Source organism: Botryllus schlosseri, chromosome 5 (assembly GCF_051294905.1).
Source record: "Botryllus schlosseri isolate E-star chromosome 5, Bs_hap1, whole genome shotgun sequence".
Classification (NCBI taxonomy): Eukaryota; Metazoa; Chordata; class Ascidiacea; order Stolidobranchia; family Styelidae; genus Botryllus; species Botryllus schlosseri.
In genome coordinates, this window is record NC_137240.1 from 12,841,964 (window position 1) to 12,868,654 (window position 26,691).

Consider the following 26,691-nt stretch of genomic DNA (forward strand, 5'->3'; position numbering starts at 1 on the left):
CGGCTTGTGCCACAGATCACCATGATCAGTGATTGATCATGCTGCGCAATGCGATATTTTTAAATACTGCAATTCAGTGGTTCTTAGCCTTTTCGACCTTGCGTACCTGTAAAACTTCAAAACAAATGCCTTCAAAAGTCAAAATTAACCCAAAATTTAATCATGACAAATGTATGTGACTCAAAGCAAATATTATGTGAGACCATGTGAGACCATAGTGTCCTATATGGTGTCGACACAAGCAAATCTCACGGCTCAGTGAAATTGTATCACGTCACAATTTCCATTTGGCTACAGGCAATAGGCCTTTTGCAGGACTTCGATCACGTGACTAGGTCGCATAGCAACCACAAATTGGTTAGCAAGCTACTTTCTCGCGCACCTGCTTCAGTGTTAAATATCGCATATTGTACTGTTGATTTCTGGTTGTAAACGTTTCGGAAATTTGTTGTAGAAGTCATCAGAGATTCACCTATGCTGGATGTCAATCATGTACAAAGCATATAGAATGATATCGTCAGAATTACGCAGAAATCCATCGGTAACGTTGTCGTATTACGGTACTCAACTCTGATCATATGTACTTAAATTTATGCATTTGAAGTAAAGCGATTGGTTTATATTCTGGTAAGAGTATTTGTTAGTTCAAGCAGAACTATTTGTCTGTTGTGGAGCCTGATTTTGGATGGAAGATATGACTGAAGCAGCCGGGACCCGCAAGGATCAGGATATACTGTCTGGTGTCTGCTGGTTTGGGTGCTGGCGTGCTGCTATAAAACCGCTGAACACATCGGAAGTATCTTTTGGGAGTACCTGCCATCAAGACTAAGCAAAGCAGTGCACTTTATTGTTGCCTTATACAATGCCGATCTTATTAGCACTACTTCACAACTGCGATTGAAGTGGATTTGGCAAATCACACGCGATTTTGATAAATAGTTGATGTCACATATGTGCGCTATTTAGCGAACTAAGGGAAGTAACTATCAAATAACTCTTAGAGCAGCTCAAACGCAGTGACAAGATCGGTCATCCTATACCCAGAGGTGGTCAACGTGGTCATTTTTGGGAACCGAGTACAAGTAATGCCTCAATTTATACTCCAGTACAAGTAGCACTAATTACTTCCAGGACATGTCCAAAGTACTTCAAGTGGAAGTAGAAATGAATTTCTGAAAAGTAGTCAAGAAATTCGTTACATGAAGTAGATTTGGTTGAGGGTCCCTTAGTTTTAGAAATTAATGCCACGTGACAACTGTAAACATTTCATGTTGCATCTTCTTGATCAACGCAAAAGGGTGATGACACCACAAATATGTGCAATTTTCAAAAATTAATTTAGTTACCGTGGTACTGGGGCTATTTTGCCCAGTTGTTATGACAACCTCACGCTTGAAGGGGATGCAATCATGCGCCAAAGCTACTTTCTAGTTGACAAAATCCCCAACCTGACAAAAAAATACTACCTAAAAGTGTCAAGTAGAAGTGGAAGTAGCCTAAACTCATAATTAAACTCATAATGACGCTAGTACTCAGGTAAAATAGTACTTCGTTGCTGACCCCCTCTGTGTATTGGTTCAACCAACTCAGAAACATCCTCTAAAGACGACGAACATTGTTTCTTTTGCATTGACTCCGTGCTATTCTGAACTTATGATATTCTTTGATTCATTGAATTTTCAAATAAACTTGCAAAGAAGTGCAATTTATTAATTTTTGTGCATTCGATACCCAGAGCATAAGAAATAGTTGAAGAAAAATGCATGTTAACCTTATCAAGTTCAATAACTGCCGAGACTCTTATGCCTATGTATTTTCATCTACCTCCATAGCCACTTGTCTAGACAGATTCATAGCATCTACGGAAGAGCGCTTGTCTTGCTGTACACAAATGAAATATCATTTTCGAAGCAGACATCAACATCGGGAAAGAAGTTCACGACAGTTAGGCAGTGGCCAGATCATCTGCTGACATTTTCTGTTGGCATGAAACCACGCTGCCTTCTACTGCATGACCGAATTTTATGTGGTGATAATAATTGGCTCCAGGCTGAATTCTTGACGCGGGCATCATCAATTTCTTAGTTGCCTATGTTCGGCTCTCTTGGGATAATCCATCAGATCATTAATTCGTATACATGTGGTATAGCCATGTCTTGAAACTCAAGATATTTGCACTGTGCCAAATAGTGAAGTAATCCAATCCAGGCAATCAATCAAGTAATCCAGGCCTCGGCACAGTTTGTTGCACCCTCAATTGGAGCTGATGATCATTTTTCTTCGGGTATAGTGGCACTCGGCAGCATGACAGAATGATCAATAACTTGTAATATAGGTGTAGAGGTCTAAATATTTTGAATTGTTTAACTGAGAAGCTATACAATAGCATAGGATGTTTAACCCTCGCTACGCGGTTGGCTCATGCATGAGCCCGGATTGTATTTTCACGAACACGCTTCACTTAATCCCGAATATCTTGCGTTATACTGGTCGCAGAAAGTTACATCTATTTCAGATGGATAGCTAGTATCAATACGCATACGTCGAGCCATAAATAACCTATTAGACTTTGAAATAACCTCATCAAAATACCGATTGAATACACAAAAACGTTTTGCGCAAAATACAACTTGCGGCGGCGCTCGAGTGCATGTGCGCGCGCGAGATAAACCAGCGCCCGTGACCAGCGCATCTCCGTTACAGACGTCATATTCATATGCAGCTCTTTTCTCCAAACAGCTGTTGACTATGTCATCGCCCATCTATTGTAATGCTTATATCTAACATTGGTCGCAGGACAGATTATTCGAATTGGAAGTAAACATATTTTACGAAATAACATGCGTGGGTTTTAGCAATATATTCCATGTTGTGATTAGCGCGGACTTGCTGTTGCAGATTACGCATATGGATTATTCGTACTTTTCATACCAATACATCAACACTACCATCTTCAGTGAGTTACATGATCTCCGCTCTTGATATGACAGCAAATTTACGACATTTCTGGTGAAAATGTTGCGCATCTTTCCCGTGGTAGCGCACGAAACGCACCGCTCGATAATATGTGATAAACTGATTTGAAACGCCCATAAAATATCAGTGAAGCACTGTATTCACATTGCAGGTATGACTCTGTCAATTCAACCAATTCAGTCCTAGTTGTTTTACAACGGCAAAGTTCGTTTCAACACATAACACTATCTCGTACAAAGAATGGACACAAGCGAGTGCATATACCGACATTGTGAAATGAATCATTTCAACGTCAGGGATCCTATGTTATTACCAAAACAATAACACGCCGCAATTTATTTGCTGTTGTGCTTGGCGCAGATTTCATGTTGCAGATTACGCATAACAAGGTATATCTTTATAATAAGTTGAGTCGCCAATGCTATATAGGCCACTACGTCATCTACATTGTTTCATACGAAGCCATCATTGTACCCATGACATGGTTTTCCATTTGTTGGTGCTAGATTTGGTTTGTCACCATTTCAATTTGCGGTTGTATTCCACGCGTGATGCATTATTTCATATGTTGTATCATGCAATATACTATATTCTTTTACCAAAATATGGCTGCACTTCGAAGCAAACTGATTGCTGCGATGCGCGTGTGGTACAGAAACCACTATTCTTCTGCGATAGCTGAGGTGGTTGTGGATGCCTATTATCTGTTCAATAGATAGGCCTTGTCTCAAAGCGTTTGTCTACACCACCACCGTCGATGGCTTGCATAATATTTGATAAACTGATTTGAAATGCCAACTAAAATATCAGTAAGAATGTGTATTCATATTGCAGGTATGACTACCTGTCAATTCAACCAATTCAGTTATAGTTGTTTTACAACGGCAAATTCGTTTCAACACATAACACTATCTCGTACAAAGAATTGATAAGCGATTACCATATAACGGCGTTGTGAAATGAATAATTTCAACGTCCGCGATACTACGTCATTTTCGAACAATAACACGCGACGCGTGTATGTGCGCTGAATGCGAGACGCCTGGCGTCGAACACACAGTAGCCAGCTGTAGCCATCGGTACATCAGCACTCGTTACAATCGACTGTATTATCGTAAGAACTTCACTCAGGTCGTTTTGGAATCCTGATATTGCTGTGAAATCAGTCAGGCGATGACTCTATCCCGAGCAGCTCCGTGTATGACGTAGCAGCAAATTCAAAAGTCGAATTCTCTTTTATTTTCAAAAAGTTGAGAACACTTCCCGGTACAGGGGCATCACCTGTTACTCTCTCGCTTTCAGAGTAGCTCAGTTGGTTAGGCGCCTGTTTCCTGATTACAGCGATATATTAGGCGTCGAATCAAGTCCCGTGGTTCGGATTTTATGAATCTTTTTCTAAATGCATTAAAATTCGGTCCTGAGGCCGACCGCGGGAGGAGGGTTAATATATATATAGTATGTTGCACATGGCATGAATTCCTGACACATCAACGTACTGGCACTGGCAGTCATTGTCTCTAGGCTTAAAAATAGCAGTATCCTATATAAATTGCAATCGATATCAATCATCAAAATGCTGCAATGATTACCAACTACCACTACAATACAACTATAGTATAGTATACTTACCATCCACACCTAACTTAATGCTGCAATAAATATCACGCAGTCATGTCCTGCAATGTCGAATTTTGTGTCATAAAATCATAGTTGACTACCAAATAACGGCTACAATGTCGATCATTTTGACGCAAGGAGTTTACATAGTTCATGAATCGAAGACATCAGACATATTTGAATCCTTGCGCATTTCCATGACAATTGCGTTTTATATAAAACGTTTACAGCCCGAAAACGATAATATACTGTATCCGGAATACAGCTACGTTAACGACGGATTTCTGCGTAATTCTGACGATATCATTCTATATGCTTTGTACAGGATTGGCATCTAGCATAGGTGAATCTCTGATGACTTCTACAACAAATTTCCGAAACGTTTACAACCAGAAATCAACAGTACAATATGCGATATTTAGCACTGAAGCAGGTGCGCGAGAAAGTAGCTTGCTAACCAATTTGTGGTTGCTATGCGACCTAGTCACGTGATCGAAGTCCTGCAAAAGGCCTATTTGACGGTCATGTTTGACCGGCTTGCCGAGCATTAAATTTGGTAAAACGGGTATCAATCGAAAGCTGATTCTGCACTGATTACGAAAATATAAATTTTATTCCGCTCGTGGCCCTGGAACTCCCACAATCAGCCGCGAATCTTTCATTGTTATGGAGATTGGCATTGGGACGCAACAATGCTGTCTGGCGAAACGAGAGAGAAGCTCATGACGCAACAATGCTGTCTGGCGAAACGAGAGTGTAGCTCAAGAGAAAAAGGTTCAAAAAGCATTGTTGCGTCCCAATGCCAACCTCCATAACAATGAAAAATTCGAGGCTGATTGTGGGGGTTCCAGGGCCGCAAGCGGAATAAAATTTATATTTTCGTCATCAGTGCATTGAGTCAGCTTTCGATTGATACCCGTTTTACCAAATTTAATGCTCGGCAAGCCGGTCAAAAATTACCGTCAAATTGCCTGTAGCCAAATGGAAATTGTGACGTGATGCAATTTCACTGAGCCGTGAGATTTGCTTGTGTCGACACCACCACCCATATCATAACATCCGGCAAATGATAAATCACTGAGCTATATATTTTTTACCTACCGGCACCAGAAATTTGAGACGATAGCAGTATCACCATGATAACACATTTTTTCTTGCTAAAGTCGTTACTTTCTACGGATATCACAATGTGACGTGCTTCAACTTGGTGTACCACTTTGATGGGGTGGAAAGGATGTACCAGATGCCGCATTACAAAAGACCGCAATGAATTTCTATCACAATAAATATGCAGGTTTATGTTCCAGACCAGGATGTGCAATATATGGTGCCGCGTAGCTATTGTAATTTGTGAGATATTATATTCGCGGTCACTATCAAATTTCTTTATTGAGACCGTTTGAAAAAGGTGCCTTTTGCAGTAGTGGAACATGAGCTTAGCTTGGGATTTCTGTCCACGCGATACCTCAGACTTCTTCCATAGGTAGCCGACATCTTGCCTGACGTTTCTAAATAGTGCACTCTAGCGGTCTAGCCTACATCAGTGGTTCTCAACAGAAGGTCCGCCAAGCATTTTCGGAGTGTCCAAGAGACCTTCAAAGTCCAAATTTGCAAAATGATTGATGGCCAAATTTGTATTTTCAATTAGGTAAATCGCAAGACAGATTCGCTTCATAACTGGCAAAACTTTACTACTCACTACAAAATTGGCAGTCTGGGATGGAATATCCTATTGTGCAAACTCATCATAATTGATAAATTGACAGCGTCCTACTGATACAAGCATATACTGCTCATTGAAGATGTTTTGTTGGGGTTCGTGAAAAAATGGACAAGTTGTCAGTCTCAGCGAAAACTAGTGAGCAGTCGCTAGATGGAGATGAACTGCCAAATAGAAATGGACATATGCTGGACGACGCGGACGTACATTCGAAAATCTGTTTATCAATTTTGGTTCCATCATCCGTTTCAGTTATAAATACGTGTGAGATCCGAAGAGCAAACCAAAGCATTTGGCACGATTTGGACGAATGTTGTTGTGTTAATTTTCAAAGATTCTAGTCCGGTGGTTTTCAACCTTTTTGGCTGCGTGGCACCCCTATTCGACCTTCACAGAGCTCCGCGTATCCTCAAGTTGTAGTTCAAATTTAGCTCTATTATCGCGCAACCGTAATCTGTCCTATCCAAATACTAACTGTAGCCTAGTGATAAATATAATTAAAATTACCTTCCTTGAAATTAACATTATATATTATAGTTATGTAGAAATTGGAAGACGTTATTATTTCAAAGCGAATTCTGTGGCTGCATTTCTTGAAATAAACTGCCGTGCATCGAAAATCCGTGCCGTCGATTTGACATGATCGAACCATAGTGTCCTATATGGTGTCGACATAAGCAAATCGCACGGTTCAATGAAATTGTATCACGTCACAGTTTCCATTTTATTCCGCTCGCGGCCCTGGAACCCCCACAATCAGCCTCTAATTTTTCATTGTTATGGAGATTGGCATTGGGACGCAACAATGCTGTCTGGCGAAACGACAGACGCAACAATACTGTCTGGCTCCCTTTTTCTCGAGCACCTGTCTCGTTTCGCTAGACAGCATTGTTGCGTCCCAATGCCAATCTCCATAACAATGAAAAATTAGAGGCTGATTGTGGGGGTTCCAGGGCCGCGAGCGGAATAAAATTTATATTTTCGTAATCAGTACGGCGGCGGCTTTCGATTGATACCCGTTTTATCAAATTTGATGCTCGGCAAGTCGGTCAAAAATCACCGTCAAATTGCCTGTAGCCAAATGGAAACTGTGACGTGATACAATTTCATTGAACCGTGCGATTTGCTTGTGTCGACACCATATAGGACACTATGATCGAACGAGTGCCGTAAATTCATTGACTTGCACAAAGATAGGTGGTGGCGCATGTAATATTAACGCGTAACGTTTCCGACGACTCTTCTGGGCCTAATCGAAACATAGCCTACATGACTACAATAACGTCGCAGTCATTTCTATGTAGCAGCTCATATTGAAGTTACTCTGGAATAGTGGTTATATGTCTCACATTAGGAGAAAATAATTTTTTTTTTGCAAGATAATTTAATCCGAAACCCCTACAAAACATCTCTAAACATTAGGAATGGTGTTAACCCCTGAAAGGTTCAGGTTTGTGTGGACGCGAACATTTTTGAAAGGTTCTGTGTGAACGCGAACGTGAACCTATGACGTCTCGTGACACTGTTCTAGTCTAACCCCCGAGGCCTATGGTTTCTTAGGGTATAGACTAGCTTACGCAGTACTTTTCAACCGAAGCCGCATCATCATTTATGACTTGCCCTAAATTTTGGAAAACACACCCTCCATCAACCATACCGGTGAATCAGATCACATGGGATGAGAAATAATAGGTAAAACTACTGAAATCTGAAAATGAATTTGCCCTTCGCGCGAGCATGAGCATTCCCGTAATAAAACCAGTGACCACTTGCGAATTCTGTGCTTAATAGCTTATATCATTAAACAAATTAGTCCAGAGTTCACTGATAATGTACATGCTGGACACTTTAACATGGGTATTTGGTATGGTAAAAAGGTTGTCCAGTATGTCCACCCCAGCTTTAGGGTATGGGAGTGCGTTGCATGAGACGCATCCATTTCGAGTCCAACCCCTTCTGCGTCTGGACACATGAAGACGTGAAGTTTGGCTAACATGCCGCCGGGAAGGTGCGATGCCAAAAAGAACTTTGGCCAAAATGGCCGTCGTTGGTTGGTTAATACTTTCGATATCGATATGCACCGCCGTCGAAATGGTAGGCAGTCTGCGCGCTCCGAATACCACATCCATGCGATCTGAGTATAGACATTCAGTACTGCAGTAGGCTAGGCCTCGTACAAATACGACACGCAGAGGGATGTAATTCACCCCACTTCAGAAATTGCGTGCGTCAGACATGTTTCATAGAACTGTGTTGCGTGGAATTGTTTGGTGCATGTTCTCTATATGCCCGTAGCATACTAATATAATAATGCATTGTTTTTGATGTGTGAGACTTGGGTCGCGAGATGCCGCTAAAACACAGATTTGGGTCCTGGTCTAAATAGTTAAGAACCTGCTTTAAGGTTATTGAACTGTAATGAACTTCCAAGTTGGATTGGGCTAAAGAGCCGAAGACGCGTTATCATGACTTTCTTTACTATTGTTCTCATTTACTCGCGTGACTGAATATGGGAAATTGAAAAAAGAAAGACAAAATAGGCTACGTTATACATCATGAGGTAGAGATCGAGCTCTAATATGTTCAAGTTCAGTCACTCACCTTGATAGTTTAGTTAGAAACTTATTTTCCTAGTCATCAGGCAGAAGCATCAAAACAAACATCCGGGTTTTCCACCCCTTCGGCGAACTGAATGGAGCCTTCGCGGCCTTTATGTGATGCTCTTAAAACGATTTCTGCCAGTAAGCATTTTTCAATCGCGGAGATTACGCTATATTTTAAATAGAAGTGCTGGATTTTTCTTTTTATAAAGACCGGGCCATCCAAGCATTATATAGACGTATTATACACACCCGGACAACTTATTGGCCGAAGAGGGTTTTATAGCGCTATAGTTGAAATCAAAACGAGGGAAATATAGTTGTCTTTTTAATGAGACACGTAGCCTACTTTTTGGCGTAAACCAGTAGCATACTTGTTGCGTAGGCTTATCTGAACAAAATATTGTTACGTAACTTTTTTTTTTTGTATTTTCGGTTGGTTTGTGCGGATGAATTTTATTTGAAATAAATATATGGATGATGCTCGCAAAGGTTGAAAAAAAGCACTTGACTAGCAGATCCAAAAGCCAAACGATTACCCGTCTCTTCGGCAAAACGACAGGGCAGTTTCAGTGCGGATGTCACGAAAGACTGTGTTTACTCACCTTGTGGTGTTTTTTAAACAGTTTGCACGTAATGTAGGGTTACCGTACGACGCGAATTCATGGTTAGAACCAGTGTTGGGATCAAGTCACTACCTTCGAGTCACGAGTCATTTCGAGTCATTGCACATTTTGACTCGAGTCAAGTCAAGTCAATCGATTTTCGAAGGTGACTCGAGTCAAGTCAAGTCACTCGATTTTTGGAGGTGACTCGAGTCAAGTCGAGTCAAGTCAAGTCAAGTCACGAGTCAAGTCACAATTCAAGTCAAGTTGCCTTTTCGAAGTATGAGGCATGATTACGTCATTACATTTTGCGAGCTGTCTGAAATACGGATTGCATGGTCATTGATTTTGAACAGATGAACGAATGTAGAGTTAAATATGCACGCAAGAAGGCATTGTATTGCTCACATATACGTAAAACTGCTAATTGCATAGCCCCGTTTACAGTTACCAGCAGAAATAGAGAATAGAGAAAGGAATTGATAAGATGCTATACATCACCCATTTACAAATTGATATGATACAATTCGAGCCGGCGCCAATGGCTGAGGACTATATAAACTGTATTCGAATTCAATTTCAATAAAACAAGAGGTTTGGTTGAGGTAAGACAACAGAAATAGACATTTTGCTATTAAATTACTTTACTGTACTCGTTTACGACAACGTAGGCTGTAAGCTTCGTTCACTTCGTTTGCGGTCAATTTATTTGCGAGAGAACAACGGAGGCTCAGTAAAACTCACGATCATTGAAGGATTGGTCGCTCTCACGGGTTACACCAGCGTTTTGCGAACAATCCGATGATATGCAAGATGCAGCGATTTTTATCAACACCGATGACTTGATGACTTGAAATTGACTCATGAATTTTGCTCCGAGTCACGAGTCAATCCACATTTCTGATACGCCGAGTCAAGTCAAGTCAAGTCATTTTAGCAAAGTGACTCGAGTCAAGTCAAGTCATACGAAAAAGGTGACTCGAGTCTGACTCGAGTCAAGTCATGACTCGAGTCATCCCAACACTGGTTAGAACCCGAACCTAAGTTAAGACCTTTTTTTTTCTCAGGCAACCAACGGATGACGTGAAAAACTGTATTTCCGGAGTTGAACCGGAAAGTTTACCTTGTTTTTAGTCGACCAACTACGACGTAAAATTTTTCCTTAATTTTACTCCACAACTCTAAGTCTGAAAATTTTGAAAAAGCGTCCTCCTTTCCCGATTCCAAGATATGATAACTCTATGTAATGTAATGTTGCTACCTTAGTGCTCAATCATTATTCATCAAGAAGTAAAGTCGCAAACAAAATTATCGAGTATCTCAGATATTATTATTAAACATTTATAGTTTATTAGAAAGGTAATATATACGACACCTCAATAAATGAACCGAAGTAAAACCACAAATCTATCATGCTACGAGCCTATGCCGAGATGACATCACGTGACGACCGAAAACTACCGAAAGTTCTGGATTGAATTGCTCTCGTGAAAAAGCATTGTATGGCCATTTTGGGGGGGATTTAATGAATTTTCGTCAACGTAGATATGAATACAGGTAGTCTATTAGCAAATCGGCCTCTACTGTATATATTTCAAAAATACACCGAAAATAAAATTCAGTGGATTATGACGTCATAAACGAAAACTATCACTGACTGATGACGCATAATTTTAAATCGTCGCAAAACCGAACAGCAGTAATTTCTTGTACGTTAACAAATAACTAACGGTCTTCTTACTTCTGAAAATCATATTGGCACAGTTTCTGATGTAGACTTAGCATGGTGTGAGATCAACGTTCAGGACGATGATAACTGAATATCTGTGAGCCATATCAATAAATAGTTGCGAGGCACTAGATCTATGCCATTGGATCGACATATCATATTTAAATATTTATTTAATCAGTGCACTTCTGGCATATCATTAATCCAAATATAAAACGTGTCAAATTACATAAGAAATAAGAACATGATCCAGCCTTTTTTCTAATTATGCCAGGTGGGGTCAGAGGTAGCAATCTGCACGTGGGTTTTCTTTTCCGTGACGTTTGTTTATCGTCGTGTCGCGGACTGTTTCGTGAAATTTCCTGTTGTTGAGGTAGGTGTTTCGCATCGAATTTTCTTGTATTTGGCATGGCTATAGTTTTAGGCCATGAAAAATGTTAACACGCATAATGAATGCGTTTCGCGGAACTGCTGTTGGTGGTTATTCAGCGACGGATTCCATATTGGTCTCACACGTGGTGCGCGTCTCATAACCTCTCGTATGTGCATGTTCTCAGTCCAAAGAAAGAAAAGTGAATAAGACTTCAAATTGATTCCGCAATTTCTATGGCCTTTCATGCCGGATTGGTCTAAGGTGCAGAATTCATACCCTGGGTTCTCTGATGATTACCAGTGTAGCCGTATTTAACATTGAAATTGAGTACCGTATCTACCACGTACCGGTATGTTACAAAGAATCTCCGATACTAAGCTGCCAAAACGCGACCCTTAGGAATGCTATTGCACTAACTATTACTAGAACTCTGACCTATCAACTGAGTAATTGAATAGAAAGTCACCAATGCTGCAATGGACTGCTCTGTCGGTGGGCGCCGGGCTGCTGCACTTTCCACTTGTTTCAAGGATATACGAACAGCCTGTTGTGGCACATTCCATATCATTCAATACATAAGTTATGTTTTATTTACCTTCCGACTGTGACCCTGTGAAACGTCTGATTCAACATTGAAGTGAAACAGCCGGTACAATGCGAAAGAAGTCGAAATATACTGAACGCATCTAAAATCAGTGTATCTAATTGATATTGGATACGGTATGAATTGTGTTATTTGGTTTGGAAATATGCAAAGTGAGCAGTAATGAATCGTTTGCTGGGTTCTTGGAACCTGCCAGCTGCCTAAAACCCAGACTCTGTCAAATTCATGTTGGTGATGCTGACTCCATGTGCACCGATGTCTCTTCAAATCTCCGCTGCCAAAGCACCTCGACTGCAGGCGAAGATGACCCTCTACCTTTCAAGATTATGATCTTAACCGAAAATTACTCAACACACATTAAGCTCGAAAAGCATTTTGAGCCCTACACTTAGGCTATTGTGTGGGCGTACGATACACTGGAACAAACTTATTCTACTGCAGTGCACATGAAATACAAAGCTAGGGTGCTAGTCACACATTCATATAGTTGACTATCGACCTTTGTTTCATTTAGTATGTGATCTCGACTTGATACCTGAAATTTGCCTAACCGAGTCTTATTGTTTTGTACATCGGACACATGGAGCTGTAGATTCTTGCTCTGACTTGCATCCATGATTGGAAAGAAATTAATTCACTCAGGTTTGTAGAAATGTTTTAGTTCACTTCAAATATCTGTACTTTTCAGTCGCTTAGCACAGGATCGGGCGCCAACTGGCAAGTTTGAGATATGACGAATTCCTGTAACTGCCAAGTTTACAACTTCTTACAAATGAGTGTGGAATTGGTCTCGTGGACACAAAATATTTTGCTCACTACACACAGATGTGACACTGGGCAAGTCTTGGGCACACTGATGTATTGCCCTTGACATACTGGGATTCCGATCTGGCCTGCAAGTGACATCATTGTTAGAGCAACATTTCTGTAATACTCTTTCATCACTTCGAAATTGTTGGCTTGAATGAAACTGCATGTTGCAGCAGCGCACTGGTCAAGTGTCCAACTTTGTAATTTGTTGGTCATGGGTCGAGCCTTGTACAGGTCAGACCAAAGTCATGTTCGTGAAACTGGAGTACACCTTGACAAGGTGCTCGCCACTCAAGGAGAATGGAGAATCAAAATCACTGTGCCCACCTGATATCCTTCAACTTCCTCATCTAATCATCTCCTAAACATTCTGATCAAGCGGAAGTTGGCTTGTACCGAAATCCTAATTTGTTGGTAATCCATCAGATCACAGTCCTTTCGGAAGATGCAGGCCTCCCAGCGCTGCAAGACAGCATATTGCTATAGCCTGCTCAGCACAATTCGCTACAACCCAGTTGGAACTGGTTGCTTCCATTGAATCTCCAGTGGAACAACATTCTAGTGCAGGATTCGTTTCTTTTATATAGTACGAAGTCGGCCATTTCGGTGGTGTTGAAGAGCTGGAGAGACATTGAACAGATAATAATATCGTAAATAAAATGTCTTTCAGAGTTGAACCCAATCTTTTAATTGACTTGTAATCTTGAAAACGTAATTGGCTTGTAATCTTGAAAACGTAATTGGCTGTGTTACTGTATCAGTTCTGTGCTTTCTCTGGTTATTTCTGTACTTGATTAATGAACATGCCACAATTTCAACAGGTCATCATTGCTACCTGCTTACGAAGAAAAGTCCTGTGTCTATAGTCGTTTTAATTTCATCCCATTTGCCGTATCGTGGTAATGCTGTCAACGTTACTAGTTGGTGATATTTGACGTTTTTAATTATTTCTAAATCATGATTTCATTCCAAGCCAATTACGTTGATCGCTAATGCCTTTACAGAGATAGTGATAGAATTGTAGGATAATTGCTTGAAGCCGAGAGGGAGGGTGAGATGGCTGACAAGGGAAGAGCTCGCGGGCGATCCCGCGGACGGGGTCAACCTCTGATGCCTGAAGGCATGGGTGAGTGAGTTCTGGTTAGCAAGATCCGTGATCGATATTCCTATATGTTAAATGAAAATAGCAGCGCAAAATCCAGTGGCAGCGGGCAGGAGAGAACCGGAACCGGGCGCTATGGTTGGATCGGGCAGGGGACTGCAAAGAGGCTCGCTTCATTCTAATCCCGGTGAGTGCTGGTGGACCATTTGGCACAGGCTACAGTGTTGCATGACATTTGTGGTTTTACTTTTATAGCTGGGCAGTGATGAATTACTACCCTTGCAGTACTCTGGTGTCTTTCACCTACTTCCACTGCTTGACGGGTCATCATTTCAGACTAATCCCACTTCAACTTGAACGATTTTTAGTAACGCTACTTGCTTTTACAATTTCAATTTTGAAAAGTAGAAGTTAGTTTAAGGATGAGTTCGAAGCACTGTTCATGGGAAATGATCAGAAGAATTAAGTTCTATAATATGTTTTTGATCAGTAAACCGATGTCGGGCATTGTTTTGTTATTTGCGGAGCTACCTCTCTCAATTTTGAAAGTAAAGCCACCTCCGATTAACTGGTAGAAGTATGTGACCCTCGCCACAACTACACAGTTGATCTGAGGAACAGCGGTGTCGATGCCCTGTCTTGAGAAACGTAAAATCGCATAATTTTCAGGACCGAGAGGCGATGCGGCGTCTGAAGTCGCGCGAGGCATAGGACGCATGACGGTGAGCGCGAGGTCACAAGTGATGATGCTGGGCTCGAGGAGGAACATGGACCCCTCGATTTTCGACCCTCATACCCGCCCTGAGCACATAAAAGATAAGAAAGGATACGAAGGGAACAAAATTGGTATCCTGACCAATTACTTCAAACTGGGTGCACCCCAGTCTTGGAGACTCTATCAATACAGGTGATTAGGCTGGGATTCAGGGTTTCACATAATGATCGGACATTGAAAGTGTTTTTCATAGAAACGGTGTTTCTTTGCACCTAATGCAGCTGTTTTGTTGCTTGTTGCAGGCCCTGAGTCACCCTATTTTATTCAGTGTGCATTCGTCTCATTTACATGTTCGAGTCCAAATAGGCATCTGGTTAAAAGACTGACGACACCCTCCAATCTTCATTATATCACAATCTTGTGTGTTTGAATAGATAAGACTATGAATAAGTGAATGACTGACTGGCCTGGCTAGTCACAGGGCTCGCCCGGTTATTTTAAAACATGGCAACCTCTTCATTAAGCTAGTCTGATTTTGATCAATGAACCGGTAGATTCTGATGTCTGGCATTGTCGACTGGGTTTCTTGAGATTTTCATTTGTAAGATATGCTTCGGGAGCACAACGGATGATCGGGTGTTGATAGCTAATTGGGTTGGTTTGCATTTGACCATGTCACACAACAAAAAACGACAGTTGACCATGCGACACTTGAGCTTGCGACTTTGCTAACATAACTTCAACCCTGACGTCGAAATTAACCAAAGCTTTTCTCCAATCTAACCCTAGCTTTGAACCACATCCTGAAGAATCACATGCTCATTGCTCATGTCCCGCTAAAATGATGTTATTTCAGGGTTGATTATGAGCCTGAGGTGGACCATAGGGGAGCTCGCAGGGGCATGCTCAGGGACCACATCGACATTATAGGCAAGACCTACATGTTTGACGGTTCAACGCTGTACACGCTGAAGAAGCTGCCGAAAGAGGTGCTTGTGTTTTATACGCTGTCGGAATTTTTCGTGTCTCTTATGCAAACCTCGTCTCTCTCCAGGTTAACGTGGTTCACTCGCAGCGATTGTCGGACAAGGCAACGATCCAACTTACTATCGCGCAAACCAGCGAGCTGCCGCCAAACTCGCCGTTGTGCATTCAGCTGTACAACATTATATTCAGGAGGTGAGCACTGGAGATCTAGGACCGTGAAAATTTCTGTGTTAATTCTAAATCGCAAAAACGTTGGTGCTTTGCTTGTCCATCTCTGTTTTTGTTGTTTATCGCGACCAAATGATGCCCAAATGGATGTGTGGCAGCAAGCTCACGACGTCTTTACCTTTGTGATGTATGCTGCTGATTTGCATGATTGATTCGAGTGTATCTTACTGTTTTAAGGACACACTGGTAGACATTTAATTTTGTCACATGCATTGTGCAGTTGATTCTATTTGCTGTTCTGCGACCTGTTTATGAAGGGATTCAAGCCAATTCAAAAATTTCAAATGTATTCAAAATGAAATTCGATTCAGATTTCTGCAACTACTAGAATTTGAAATATCTTGCTAGATTTGATAATAATTAAGAATTTCTTTCCAAGAGTTGAAATCCAGTTTTGAAAGGGTCACGAGTCCCAATCCGACCCTATTCCGGCATGACTTGTCGAATATTATTTTCCAAATCCCTGCTGGTTATACGTATAACTGGTAGTGAGCTGAATCTGCTTACCTCGCTTGAGGCTAGTGCAAGTACTTCACTGGTTTCCCATGTTGTCCATGAACATGGGATTTGGGATTGATAGTTCCCGCCTTTGTTGCATTGAAAATAGCTTCGTTCATCTTGATTGTTATGCTGTGTACATTTTCAGTGTCATGAAGAAGCTGGGCATGGTGCAGGTTGGACGTCACCACTACGATAGCGCGGCCAAGTTTACGGTGGCTTGCAGAGACGCAAAGTTTGAGTTGTGGCCCGGATTCATGACTAGCATTTTGCGGTACGAAAACAACGTGATGATGTGCGCCGAAGTCTCTCACAAGGTAAGGTCGGTGGTGCTGTCGGTTTCACCGACCACTCGTTATTGTAATTAACGCCGTGGACACAAGAGCATGCAACAATTATGGTTGTGACACTGGAGTAAGTTCAGTAAGTTTATGGTTAGGGTTTGGCTCGGATGTGTATACACGTTATTTTCAGGGTTAGGGTTAGGTATAAGCAGAGGTGGTCAAAGTACAGTAGTCACCGTCGGTACTCAAGTAGGAATAGAAGTAATGCTGTAGAAGTAGTGATTTGCAAGTAAGTAGAAAAGTGAGTATTCTAGGGCCATTTTGGCCTTGAACCGGAAACTGTAGAAGTAAAGTAAAAGTAGAAATCTGAAATCAACGACATAAGAAGTATTGCGAGCAGGCAAAATCTACTTGAAGTATTTGGAAGGTAGAAGTACTTTGTTACTGACCACCTCTGGTTATAAGCAGAGGTGGTCAAAGTAGCCAAGAAAGCTACTTGAGTAGAAGTAGAAGTATTGATTCAAAAATCTCAAGTACGAGTAGAAGTACTTCTTTCATAAGCAACTTGAAGCTACTTGAAGTAGAAGTAGAATTGACTGACTTTGTGAAAACGATCGTATAGTAAGTAAGTAGTTTTGAAAACGGATAGTACAGAGAGCTTGATTCGTATTGATGCATCCCGGAAGGTATCAATTTTCGCATCCCATTCTTTCGCATCATGGGATGCAAATTATAGTATTGATACGAAAATGCGATACTAACGCTTTGTTCGCTAGAAGACCCCGTTTTAGAGACTATCATGGCATGGCGCCCTACCCCATATTATAAGGCCCCATGTTCAGGCGAAAAGCATTACGGAGAAGCTGTATCAGATGCGGTTTCAACACTTTGAGCGATTAGTATACGTTAATCACAAATACTGTGGATCGTAAAATTTATATTTGATGTAGCTCTATTTTCGAAGAATGGAGGTATTATTACACTTTCTTTCATGTCTCAACATGTATGTTCTACAGACAAAAACTCAAAATTATCAGAACTCAAAGTATGATACTCGGAATTGAAAGTGAAATACAAATACCACTTCTAAAAAGCAGACAATATATTTCATGTCGTTTGTCCACAAAACTTCAAGGGTGATCTGCTAAAACAGGTGTAACGTCAAAAGAACCCGGATTTTCCGGATTAGCAAGACGGGTCATGGGCTGCTTAATTACGATATGATATGTAATTGCTAGATTGAACAGCTTCTTTGAGGTACAGAACTTCAATATACAATTGAATAGGATATTCATATTAAAATGAACCCGAATATTGCTAGATTGCGAAACGGTAGTTTCAAACGTTATGGTGGGACATATTTACTGTGATGAAATATTTGAAATTATAAATTATATTCACTGATACTTTCGTGAAACCATGTTTGTCACTCCATAACTACTGTGCGCAAAGCGCAACAAAATTTCTGGGCTCTTACTCAACTTTTATGAACATTAAATGTTGGTACTCTGTGAAAACCGCGCTGAAATTCTTCATGCTATCTTTCATGTTGGGCGACTAAACTACTTCTACTTGACAAACTGAAAATGTCAGAAAGTAAGTAATTAGATCACAGAATATTACGAAGTATAAGTAGGGAAAATCAGATCTATTTAAGTAACAGAAGTAGAGGAAAACTACTTGAGTACTTCCAAAAAGTAGAAGCGCTTTGTTACTGACCACCTCTGGTTATAAGTCACCTCCTATGAAGTGTCGTGTGTTCAAATGTCGGATTTGTCACTGTTAATACTCGATATGGAAGCAAGCAATGCTATCGATTTTTCGAGGCATGCCAAAACTACTTCCAAGTAGAAACAAAAAGTGTGGAGAGTCCTCGACTAGATATCGCCAACATGACCCTGTCAAAGTGACAAGAATCTGTTTGCTACTTACTACTTTGCAGATTTCTAAGCATTAAACTAGACTAGTGTAATTTTGGGGTTAGCAATAATTGTGAGCACGCTCGTCCAGTGTAGAGTCTTAATTTCATGTCTTGCTCGACAGCTCATGAGAGAAGAGAACGTACTGTCGTTGATGCAGAAGCTGCTGAGGGACAGAGGAGGCGGCGGCGACTCCTTTCACAGCAAATGCGAAAAGTTTCTGCTCGGGCAAATTGTGCTCACGAGGTAGGCTCTGGAAGGCTGTCGTTGTTATTGATCCTTTCGCGATATCGGGCTTGACGTGGCGTGTCCTTATGCTTAGTCTGTTTCCCTCCAATTGCGGATAGGAGCATTAGGGATAAAGACTAAAATATTAATCCCTGACATGACGCTCTGTCGATAACTTGTTTCCAGGGGATTAAGCATTAGTGCCGGGGATTATTGCTGGCCACCCATTAATCCTGATGAAATGAGGATTATCTGATTGGCGATCATGCGCTTTAGGATTTTTTTCCCTAGTTTTAATCCTGAGCACGACACTGAGTTTATATGTTGTTACTGTGGTCACAGTGGTCAGTAGTGTTTGTGACGAGTGATCGTGGAGAGGTGGGTTTGATTCTCTGCTCGTTTCAGGTACAATAACAAGACGTACCGTGTGGATGGAATTGAGTGGGATATGAACGTGTCCATGAAATTTAAGAAGGGCGACACTGAGATTTCATACGCTGAGTACTACAAGACGGTAATGGATCTTGCCCGTTTTTTGTTTGTTGGTTGGGTCAACCTATTCCTTGGTCCGTTCTGTTCAGCAATACAATGTCGCAATCCGGGACCCGAACCAGCCCTTGTTGATGTCGCGGCCGAAAAAGAAGGACATTAGACAGGGCGGGCTGGAGGTGATTCATCTCGTGCCGGAGCTGTGCACTGTCACTGGCCTGTCTGATGATGTGAGTTGCGTTTTACAGTGTGGGTCCGTGCCTTGTATGTTCTTTTGTTGCTGTTTTTGTAGGCTGTAGCAAGTCTTTTCATTATATCGCAACTTTGTGTTGATCAGGATTCTGATGTTAAATTTTGTTACATGGCAAACCTTGTTGAGAACCGCTGGTATAGACACTCACAAGTTCAATGACATGCTCTATTGAGAATCTATCTCCATGGCTCTCTAGTCAATCCTCTTCTGCTTTTGTAAGGCGTTTCAGACATGTAGCGCTTGGGTACGTGATCTTCTTAATGACATGTTGAAATTTTCAGCAACGCTCTGACTTTCACACTATGAAAGCTCTGGCGGAGCACACGAAGCAGGGTCCAGAGAAACGGGTGCAGGCGCTGACCAACTTCATGCGACGCATTTGCAGGTCGGTCAATTTCTGTCCGAGTGAGTAGTAGGGTGGCGAGCTGATGTTTCTTTTCCACTGCTCAGCAACAAGGAAGCCGTGGAGCTGATGAGCCAGTGGGGTTTGCGATTCGACAAGGAGTTGATTTCTCTGGAGGGCCGCGCTCTGCCGCCGGAACAGATCTTGTTTGGCGAGGTAAGCTGTAGTTTGGGTGGATACTTCGCTCAATACATGCACGATGTACAATCCGAGGCACATTGCCAGAGGTGCTGAAAGTAGCTATTGTTGGTACTCGAGTAGAAGTGTGAGTAATGTAAGTTTATACTCGTACTCGAGTACGAGTAAAAGTAGCAATTACCAAGTGATGAAAAATTAAGGATCCTGGGCCTACTTTTGCCTTGAGAGAGAAATGAATACTGTTGAGAAGTGGAAGTAGTCTAAAGTCATATCCACTGTGGCATGTGATACAAGTACTCTGAGACCTACTTGAGTGTTTTGAAAAGTAGCAGTACTTCATCACTGGTCGAAAGAAAATGATAATTTAACAAAAATTTGATTTTCTTGAAATGTAAAAAATAGGATAACCTACTCTGTTCATTTGACAGTGATGATGTAATGAAAAGATAGTGGGATGTGAAAAACGACCCAGATGGTCTGTCGGTATAACCCGCCACTCGGCCTACTGGTTTTACTAACAGCTCGACATAACAGTGCCCGATTTTGATCTTGTATTTGTTCTTCGACCTGATTGGGTATTTAACTCGTCTGGAGGTTAGCCAAATTTTCTGAACGAGACATCCGGTGAAATGATCGTTTGAGCGCGATAAGAGAGCGAAAAGGACGTCACCGGTTCCTTTTCGATCTCGAGATCAAATCGGCCCGCCATTTTCAACTTCTCTTCGATGTCCCAGCAAAGAAAAGTGAGCGCCGGACAGTTTGCGTCCTGGGACAACGAGCTGCGCAACTGCAAGCTGCTGCGATGCATCGAGCTGCGGTCCTGGCACCTGATCTGTCACGAGAAGGACGAGGGCACCGCCAACATGCTCATTCAGAAGATGTGCCAGGTGAGCGTTTACGACTAGAGACACAGTACTTCTCCGATTATGTTAAAATTAGAATTACCCATTTTGCAATGCCGGAAATTGAATTGAAATCCGGGTGATTTCGATATGCTTGAAAATGACAAATGTTTTTACACCGATCCGCACTGTACAGTTTCCCCTATAGCAGTGGTTCCCGACCTTTTTCGAACCATCGCCCCCTTTTCAAGGTCAACACCGGTCATCGCCCCCAAATTTTGTGTGCCGAAAATTGGGCATACAAACTGTAATCACCGGCGGGTTGACTGAAAAAAAAAGGTCACATTTTCGGCTCGATGTCTAATTTGACGCACTTTTGTCACTAAATTTCGGTGGGTTGACTAAAAAAAAGGTCAGCCGTTTTGACGCGTCGTCGCCCCCTTTGTCCATTGTCGCCCCCTTCGTCATTTTTGCCCCCCTGAACCGCCAAATTGCCCCCTGGGGGGGCGATATCTCCCACGTTGGGAAGGGAACCACTGCCCTATAGCATTCTCAGGAAATTCAGAAATTAGATTCAAATTGGATTGCCGGTATTTCAATATAAGTAGACAACTAGGATTGTCCAGTTGTCAAAGTCCTGTTTATGGCGTCTCGTTGATGTTGAACGTTGTGTTTTCTTGCGCAAGGTGTCGCGAAGTCTGGCGTTCAACGTAAGCAGGCCGCAGCTCATCAGCCTGCGCAACGACCGTTTTGACGAGTTCCGCAGGGCCATCCAGGAAATCGCCAAGAAGTCGCCTAATTGCCAACTGGTGAGGCATCAAAGGTAATGCTGCGGACATTTCGATCCTGATCGCCGTTTTTTTCCTTAAGATCATGTGCCTGCTGCCTAGCAACCGCAAGGATCGTTACGACGGCATCAAAAAGCTTTGCTGCGTGGAGTTGCCGATTCCGACACAGGTGAGATACCGATTGGTTCTCGCGTTGATCGGGAGTCATTGACGAATTTTGCCTGTAAATTGTGACAGCCATGTCCATAACCTACAGGTGTCTAATGCAGCTTTTATTGTTAATTTCATGTACATACATGGCAATGGCTGGAGAGCTGTTGAATGAAATGATCTGACGTTTTGACAGTGCGCCACAACGGCTGAATATATCTGGGCTATATCAGTAAAGGTTCTAATTTTTAGTATCAGATCAAAATGTGTTATCTTAAAACTTGCAGCTGCGACTTCCCCACCCCTAGGCTCCCTGTTTGAGCTTGTATGCGAATGGATGTAGCCTATGTTTTAGATTTAAGAGTTTTTGTTTCTTCACTTAGCTCGGTTGAGCTTAACTCAGACGTATAAGATCTATAAGATGAGTACAGTCTTAAAAATTTACACCATGCTGCGTGGAGCGCAACTTTTTGTGAGTTGCTCACCCCTGCGGTAGGCGTGCTGCATCTAATAACATTCGGCAAATCGAAACGCTATACAAAACTGTGTAGCTTGGCAGAAACCACAACCTGGTGACGAATCTATATGATTGGAAAATATTTTGCAGGTCGTCTTGGCTAAAACGCTTTCAAAGCCGCAACGTGTTATGAGCGTCGCCACAAAAATTGCTATTCAGATCAACTGCAAGCTTGGCGGTGAAGCGTGGGCTGTTCACATCCCTGTGAGAGGAATTTGATTTTTGTGAGATTTCATTACGTCTGTCATGAATGACTCTTCTGTCTCAGCTCAAAAACACGATGATCATCGGAATCGACACGTACCACGATTCCGCGCAGAAAGGACAGAGCGTTGGAGGATTTATCGCTAGCTTCAACAAAGGCTTCACCAGGTCAGCGTTCTGGTCAAATTATGGCGCTTGTCGCACACTGTTTTTTTAGCACTGCCCCTTTTTAAATATTCTAAAACACATCTGTTCTAGATGGTATTCGAGCACTACTTTCCAGCAGACTGGCACGGAACTCATCGATGGCCTGAAGCGCTGCATGTCTGGTACGAGTATTTTTGCAATGTGTTGTAGTGTCAAGTTTCCTGTCGGTCCTGTAGACACATTATTCTTATATATCTCAATTTCAAAGTACATGACCATAAATTAGAGAAACGAAACATCAATTTTAAATTATTTGAAAATTTGAAATCATTTCACTGCCTGGTGTCTGGTATAAAGTTTATAGTCTACTTTGGACAATGGACATAGCGTATGTTGAAAGTGTAGCACGAAACTCTTCAAAGTAGCGTACAACTACTTTGTTATATGTTGAACGCTAAGGAGACTCTGAACAAATTTAGTTGAATTTTGACGGTACAATTTAGCGGAATTTGGTAGCACATTAGAGGTCCTCAAAAAGCAAAGTAGCAGTTCTGAAAAATAACTAAATTGAAATGAAGTTGATGCTTTCTAATTGCACTTTAGAATAGAACCACTTATAACACTGGTAATATCATGAAGGCAGTAGCAAATTTGTCATTAAATTGAAGGTTTCCAGTATTTGCTTTTGAGTTGCATACCTTTTTCGTAATCGCATTGAGATTAATTTTGATTTTTTAAAGTTCACCTGTCTGGGAGCATGAATAGGTTGAGAAACGCTGTTTTGGACGGTTCATGAACATGTGAGCATGCGGCACCTGGGCAAATGTGGGCTTGGGCCAGGATTAGGATTGGGATTTACGGTAGTTGGGGATTATAGAGTGTTGTTTCGTTTCGGATATCAGGTAACCATTTTAGTACATGTCACTTGCAGGTCTTGCTTTCCTACAAACTATAGTCGGATAGGAATAGTCACCTGTTTGAAAATTTCCCCATGGCGTCTTGTGACCAAGTGACTGGCTCGGTACAGTTTTGAACGGTGCCGCTTTCAATTCAGGAGCGCTGAAAAAATATCACCAAGAGAACGGGGAACTACCCAAGAAGATATTTGTGTTCCGCGACGGCGTTGGAGACGGCCAACTCGCCATGGTGCGCGAGCACGAGCTTCCGCAGATCATGCAGTGTTTCGAGATGCCAGGCAATCCGGAATACAAGTGAGATTGGTTTTGTTGGAGAAACTCTGGGTCTCGTCGAATGGTCGACTCAATAGTACTTGTCCGCAATGATTCGTTTCGGCTAATGTGTATGAATACGGCAAGTTTATTTTGTTATATATATATGTTATAAATTAGCAGAGATGATTGGTAACGAAGTACTTTTGCTTTTAGAAATACTCAGTAGGTTTTGCCTACTTGACACTGAAGCATTTGCTATTATCATAATATGAGAAGTAGTGTAAATTTGTCTAGTGTATCTCAGTCGGCCTATTACTCTTCGTTACTAGTGATAGTCGTGGTCGAGTTCATCTGATATTTTTCTCTATACCAGGCCTTCGCTCTCCTACATAGTGGTGAAGAAGCGCATCAACACGAGGCTGTTCCGGTCGGGGGGCCGGCAACTGTCAAACCCGCCGCCGGGCACCATCGTGGACGACGTCGTCACCCGACCAGAGTCGTAAGTGTTTGGGCGTTAGTGCTTGGGGAGATCTAGGATGAGTCTGATCTGTCGCTCGTGCGGTAGTGCAATTTGTTGTAGCTTGTGTTGGACGTCAAGCGCACCATCTCTGCACTACGGCAATGGCGGGCGCTGACTGCGCATAGTCTTGAAAGGGTTAAACTGTCGACTTGTAGTTTCACAACTGTGTGCTGTTCCTTGGCCCGTGCTCCGCAATCTTATCGGCTTGTAACGTCGTTCCGCGGATGTATGCGGTTGATTTTGGAGTGAACAAAAACTGGAACGTATATGTCAGTTCGCCTTCAATTCGTACCAAACAGGACAACATCTGGCGCGGCCTGGGGATATATTGGATATCTGGCCCTCGTTCTGTGTATAGAAAGAGTTACCACCACTGTAAGATCTGGTGCTATGCGTGACCAACTTTCTCTTGATAATTTTCTCTGCATCTGCTAAAAAGCGGTTTTACTGTTTGAAAATTAGAATTCTGTTAGATTTCAGAGTCGTATCCAAGGCCCAAATCACGTCTTGGCTGAAATTTGTTCCAAATTTACAACAAATTGATCGAAAACAGAATGTCCTAGAAAAATTTCAATTTGGTGAAAATTTAGCCTGGTAGGCCCATTTTCAATTACTTGAATATTTTGCGGCAAGCATTGCACCCAAGAAAGCTTTTGTTATCGAGTCACAACCAACAAAATTGTCACTGTAGAGTGTATACCCTCGTGAACAGTCCCTCTATATGACTACCACTATAGGCAATTACCGCATTGGCCAGACTCCTTGTATTTTCTGCTATTAGCATTTGCCTGATTTTTTTTTCCTCGGCAGGTATGACTTCTTTGTCGTGAGCCAGAGCGTGCGTGAGGGCACCGTATCTCCCACGCACTACAACGTGATCTACGACCAGTCTGGACTGCAGCCAAACCACATGCAGCGTCTTGTGTACAAGTTGTGCCACTCCTATTACAACTGGCCGGTAAGATCATACGTAGGCATCGAGAGATTTTTCACTCGACATACTTCGCTTTCCTGTTTAGGGAACTGTCCGAGTGCCGGCGCCTTGCCTTTACGCGCACAAGCTGGCTTTCCTCGTCGGACAGAGCATCCACAGACCGCCCGCGCCTGGACTGGCCGACAAACTCTATTTCTTGTAGCTTTCTGGCGGTTGCCGTTGATTGATTATGGTGTGCCTTCGTTTACAGTTCGTTTTTCTAGCTGGCTATTATTATGGCGACAGAGAGCCGCGATTTGTGTGGTACGTTTTGTGGAGTAAGCCGGGTTTGCTTGTGGTTGTTGTTTCTGCTTGTTTTCTTGCACTGCTGATCAATGGAAACTGGTTTTGTTCCCATGCACGAGTTTTGGATTGTTACTGGTGTGTGGGCTGGGGCTGTCGAAGCGGTGTACAATACGACTGCAGCTCATGACGTTGCAACAGTATGGATGACTTGTGAAGTGGGAATACGTAACTTGTGCCACCTCGCAACCAATGTTCCTTCTAATTTTTGACGATTCTGCGCACTCACCAGCTTACTGCGCGGACCCCTAGACAACAGTGCGTGACGACTAAAAAAATGTCATCACTTCGGATTTTCTGTGAGCAGGGACCGTGTCAGCAGTGCGCACGTGCGCAGCTTAGAGGGAACATTGCTCGCAACGAAATATTGCCATATATGCTAGTCGCTTTTTAATTTTAGTGCTCGAAACATTTTCTGGAATCGTTACAGTTGATACTTGAGCGTTGTGTCCGTTTGTAGGCGAGTGTTGAATGGGTTATAGCAGTGGATCTCAACGTTTTCGTCTTCTCGGACCCCAGGTCTTAGTTCAATTTACCCCTATCATGCAACCGCCAAAATGTCTTGTGTGCAAATATCAGCTGTAGGCTACTGATGAAAAGAATAATGACCTTTCATGAAAATAATATACTGTTCATGTAAAATATTATGAAGACTTGATTTTTTCAAAGCGAATTCTGTAGCTTCATTAATTGAAATACAGGACCGTGTCTTGAAAATGCTCGCAGTCGAGTTGATAAGAACGATTGCCGAAAATTCATTTCCACAAGTATAGGTGGCGGCGAATGTAATAATAACT

General features: G+C 42.1%; 1 protein-coding gene across 2 annotated transcripts; it reads left to right on the top strand.

Annotated features, from left to right (window-relative positions):
* The first annotated feature begins 11,566 nt into the window (after positions 1-11,566).
* Positions 11,567-25,950, top strand: LOC145439044 (piwi-like protein 1). 2 transcript variants are annotated; one of them, XM_080316507.1, is made up of 22 exons: positions 11,567-11,620; positions 14,039-14,160; positions 14,225-14,323; positions 14,806-15,043; positions 15,708-15,840; positions 15,906-16,030; positions 16,713-16,881; positions 18,892-19,013; positions 19,401-19,509; positions 19,577-19,714; positions 20,019-20,122; positions 20,188-20,296; positions 21,013-21,165; positions 21,807-21,929; positions 21,991-22,077; positions 22,666-22,779; positions 22,844-22,947; positions 23,038-23,108; positions 23,981-24,137; positions 24,472-24,597; positions 25,429-25,576; positions 25,638-25,950. In XM_080316507.1, exons 2-22 carry the CDS (start codon positions 14,091-14,093, stop codon positions 25,752-25,754), a joined length of 2,616 nt encoding a protein of 871 aa, XP_080172633.1. In that variant the 5' UTR covers positions 11,567-11,620; positions 14,039-14,090; the 3' UTR covers positions 25,755-25,950. The 2 variants fall into 2 exon arrangements, with proteins under 2 accessions (XP_080172633.1, XP_080172632.1); XM_080316506.1 differs by having other exon boundaries at positions 11,568-11,620; positions 14,222-14,323.
* The last annotated feature ends 741 nt before the right edge of the window (positions 25,951-26,691 follow it).